Genomic DNA, 2,955 nt, shown 5'->3' with positions numbered 1-2,955 from the left:
CTAGGGCCTCCTCCATCCTCCTCCATCACCGCAGGATGGCGCCCTTCCTTACTGAAGAGGGAACAATGTGGTCTAGACATTGGGCTTGTACGGTCTGTCCCAACTGATGACTCTGGTTTTAACTCAGGCTGACCCCAAGTCCTCAGCTACAGGGACCCTGCTGGGACCACTCTGGTGGAGGTGGGCAGCACAGTTCTCAACTCTGCCATCCATGGGGTTACTAGGAGTGACTGTGGTCTCAGTAGCAACTGGTTGGCTTGTTTGTTGAACTGCCCAACACAAGTCCCCATGCCTGGCCATGCAGACTGAGCCCCCTGCCAGGCTCACCACTCTGACCCCAGCCAGGTGTGTGGGGCTTCAGCCCGAGCAGCAGGACAGGCCCTCCATGGGGGAGCTGCTCCCCTTTCTATCCACCGGCCAGCTCTTCCTCCTTCTCTGATCACATGGGGCCCTCTGCCCCTGAAGTCCACGGCCATGCTGTGGCCTTTAATCACTGGACCGCACAGTTCTTCTACTCCTGCGAATTCTTGAACCTCCTGTGTCTAATGAAAACATGTGGCCCTGCCCTCGGTGGGTGGCCCTGAGCTGCTGTTGAATGACACAGCTGTGCACAGTGGCCCCAGGATGAAATGCTACCCTAGTGGCTTAGAGCGCACACTTGGGTTCCAGAGGGTTTTCATTGGCTGATCATCAGATATCAATCACTAGGCTTTGCTTCCTAGTCTCTTGAGCTGGAAACTCCACTGAGACCTACCCAGCATCCTAGTCATTTGCAAGCCTCCACCATGCACCCAGTGCGTGGGCTGGGAATTGAACCAGGGTATCCTGCATGGAAGGCAAGAATTCTACCACAGGACTACCACTGTGTCACCTACCTCCTCTGCTTCCTAGGAGGTCAAGAGGGGCATGAGGGATGGGTGAGGCCTCCAGGTGGGAAAGTCAAGGGCAGATCCATGACCAGAGAGGAAGGGGTCCCAGGTTGAGAAAACTCGTTTTTATCCAGGGGACCTGGTTGCCTCTCAGCTTAGATTCCCCGAGACAGCTAAGCCCTGGCCACAGTGACCAAAGTCACACAGCTGAGGGGCTTTCAGCCTGGAGGCCCCACAGGTCTTTGGCAAAGGGCTAGGTCGTTTTATGGGGAGGAATTGAGCTGAATCATGCACCCAGGTGCTGCAGTGGAAATAGCTGTGCTTGGGGCTCTCAGCATTGGCTCCAGAGGATGGAGTGGCACTGGGCTGGCTGACAGCCTTTGGGAGCCATCCTTGGAAGAAGGACCCACAGTCCCCACCTCACAGAGCCACTTGGCACCTTCCCTGCAGGTTCAACTCTAGGGCTCGACCTTGGGCCTTCCTGCCTCCCATCCCTGTGACACTTAAGTAACATAGAGTCCAAGCCAGGCTTCCTGGGTCCCGTGCCCCTCAGCCTCCCCAAACTGGGCAGCCTGGGTCCAGGTCCTGACTCCATGAGCCCCTGACTTGGCAGTGGGACACACACCTCCGGAGTCCCAGGCTCTCTCTCCCCTCAGGCGGCTGCTCTGACCCAGAGGTGACTGCTCTGTGGCTCAGGTGACAGGCACCATCCCAGGAGGTGGTGAGAAATGGATCCAATTTGGGGAGATTTATGGGTGAGGGGCCTGGCCTTTTATGTTCTTCTCATCAGCATTGTGGGCACCAGGGCAGCAGGAGGCTCCTGCTGGGTCCAGGTGGCCTCGGTCCTCCCTGCCTTCTCCGGAGCAGTGGCATTAAAGTAGCATGGAGTCCGAGCCAGGCTTCCTACCCACCCCTGCTTCCCTAGTCACCCACACCCCTTGACCACCGAGCGGGGCGTCGAATGGGGTGGGGGAACTCACGAGCTGTGGACGCTGCAGTTGTAGAAGACAAAGCTGGTGCTGGCGAAGGTCATGCCCGTCTCTTTGGACTTGAGCTGCAGCTGTACAACGTGGTGATCCCCTGCGGGCAGAGCCAGCCAAGGGGTGGGTGCAGGGCCCTGGTCAAGCTCCCACTAAGAGGAATGTCCCTGGGGCAGGAGCCTGTTCCCAAAGGGGTGCTCAGCTCCAAGGGGACCCAAGATACCCGAGTAGCTGCAGGGACAGTGCTATGTAGCCTCCCTCCGCAGATGACCCTGTGCGCCTCCCCTATGTGCACGCGCCCACTCGCCCACAGTCATGCAGACAAAACACACATGCACATAAACACATCCATGCACACACACCGTACACTCACATACTCACAAACATACCTGTACGCACTGCTGCAAAGATACACTCACACACACAATACACAGATTCATATGCACACTCACTCCCGCACACCCTCACACAAACACATTTGCATGCATGCAGGCACACACATGTGCATGTGCAGGCAATACCTGCGCCCAGTCGCCCACTCACGCACACATGCAAGCACAATAACTGACACCTCCACTCATGCACTCACATAGGGGCACACTCAAACTCCGAGTGTGTGCTCACACTCATTTTACGCACACACACCTGCATGCATGCGTGTCCACATCATGAATACACAGACACAATCAAGTGCACTCTTTCACGCGCACCCACAGCCGGATGACCCAGGGGTTGGGACAGGAAGAGCTCTGTGGAGTCCCAGTGGCTCTGCCATGCTGCCCCACCTCTACGGACACCCTCCCGCACAGACGCCCCTCCCTGGAATGCCGGTGGGTGGCCTCAGCTGGCGCCACCGTGAGCACTGCAGGCTGAGTTACTTGTGCAGCCCTGACCCTGGCCCTAGGTCCAGCCTGGGCCCCGCCTTCCCCAAGGGTCTCCTTAAGCCACCAGCCTCCAGCACGTGTGGCCAGGTCAGAGGGGAGGGATGACTTGGCGCCCCTCTGCCTGGGCCGGGCCTACCCCAAACTGAGCCTCTGGCAGCCTTCCTTCCTCTGGGGACTCCAGGGGTGGTGGAAGGCAGGGTCTGAGCAGAGGGCTGAGATGCC

The 2,955-nt window shown here is 58.3% G+C and overlaps 1 protein-coding gene across 1 annotated transcript in view; it reads right to left on the bottom strand.

Annotated features, from left to right (window-relative positions):
- Positions 1-2,955, bottom strand: part of PLXNA4 (plexin A4) — a 387,926-nt gene that overhangs the window by 93,643 nt on the left and 291,328 nt on the right. The window contains exon 7 of the mRNA XM_045288925.1: positions 1,850-1,949. Coding sequence (XP_045144860.1) covers positions 1,850-1,949 — 100 coding nt within the window. The remainder of the gene's footprint in view (positions 1-1,849; positions 1,950-2,955) is intronic.

Source organism: Echinops telfairi, unplaced genomic scaffold (assembly GCF_000313985.2).
Source record: "Echinops telfairi isolate 266 unplaced genomic scaffold, ASM31398v2 ScPeMD7_23;HRSCAF=83, whole genome shotgun sequence".
Taxonomy (NCBI): domain Eukaryota; kingdom Metazoa; phylum Chordata; class Mammalia; order Afrosoricida; family Tenrecidae; genus Echinops; species Echinops telfairi.
This window is presented reverse-complemented; position numbering and strand designations above follow the sequence as displayed.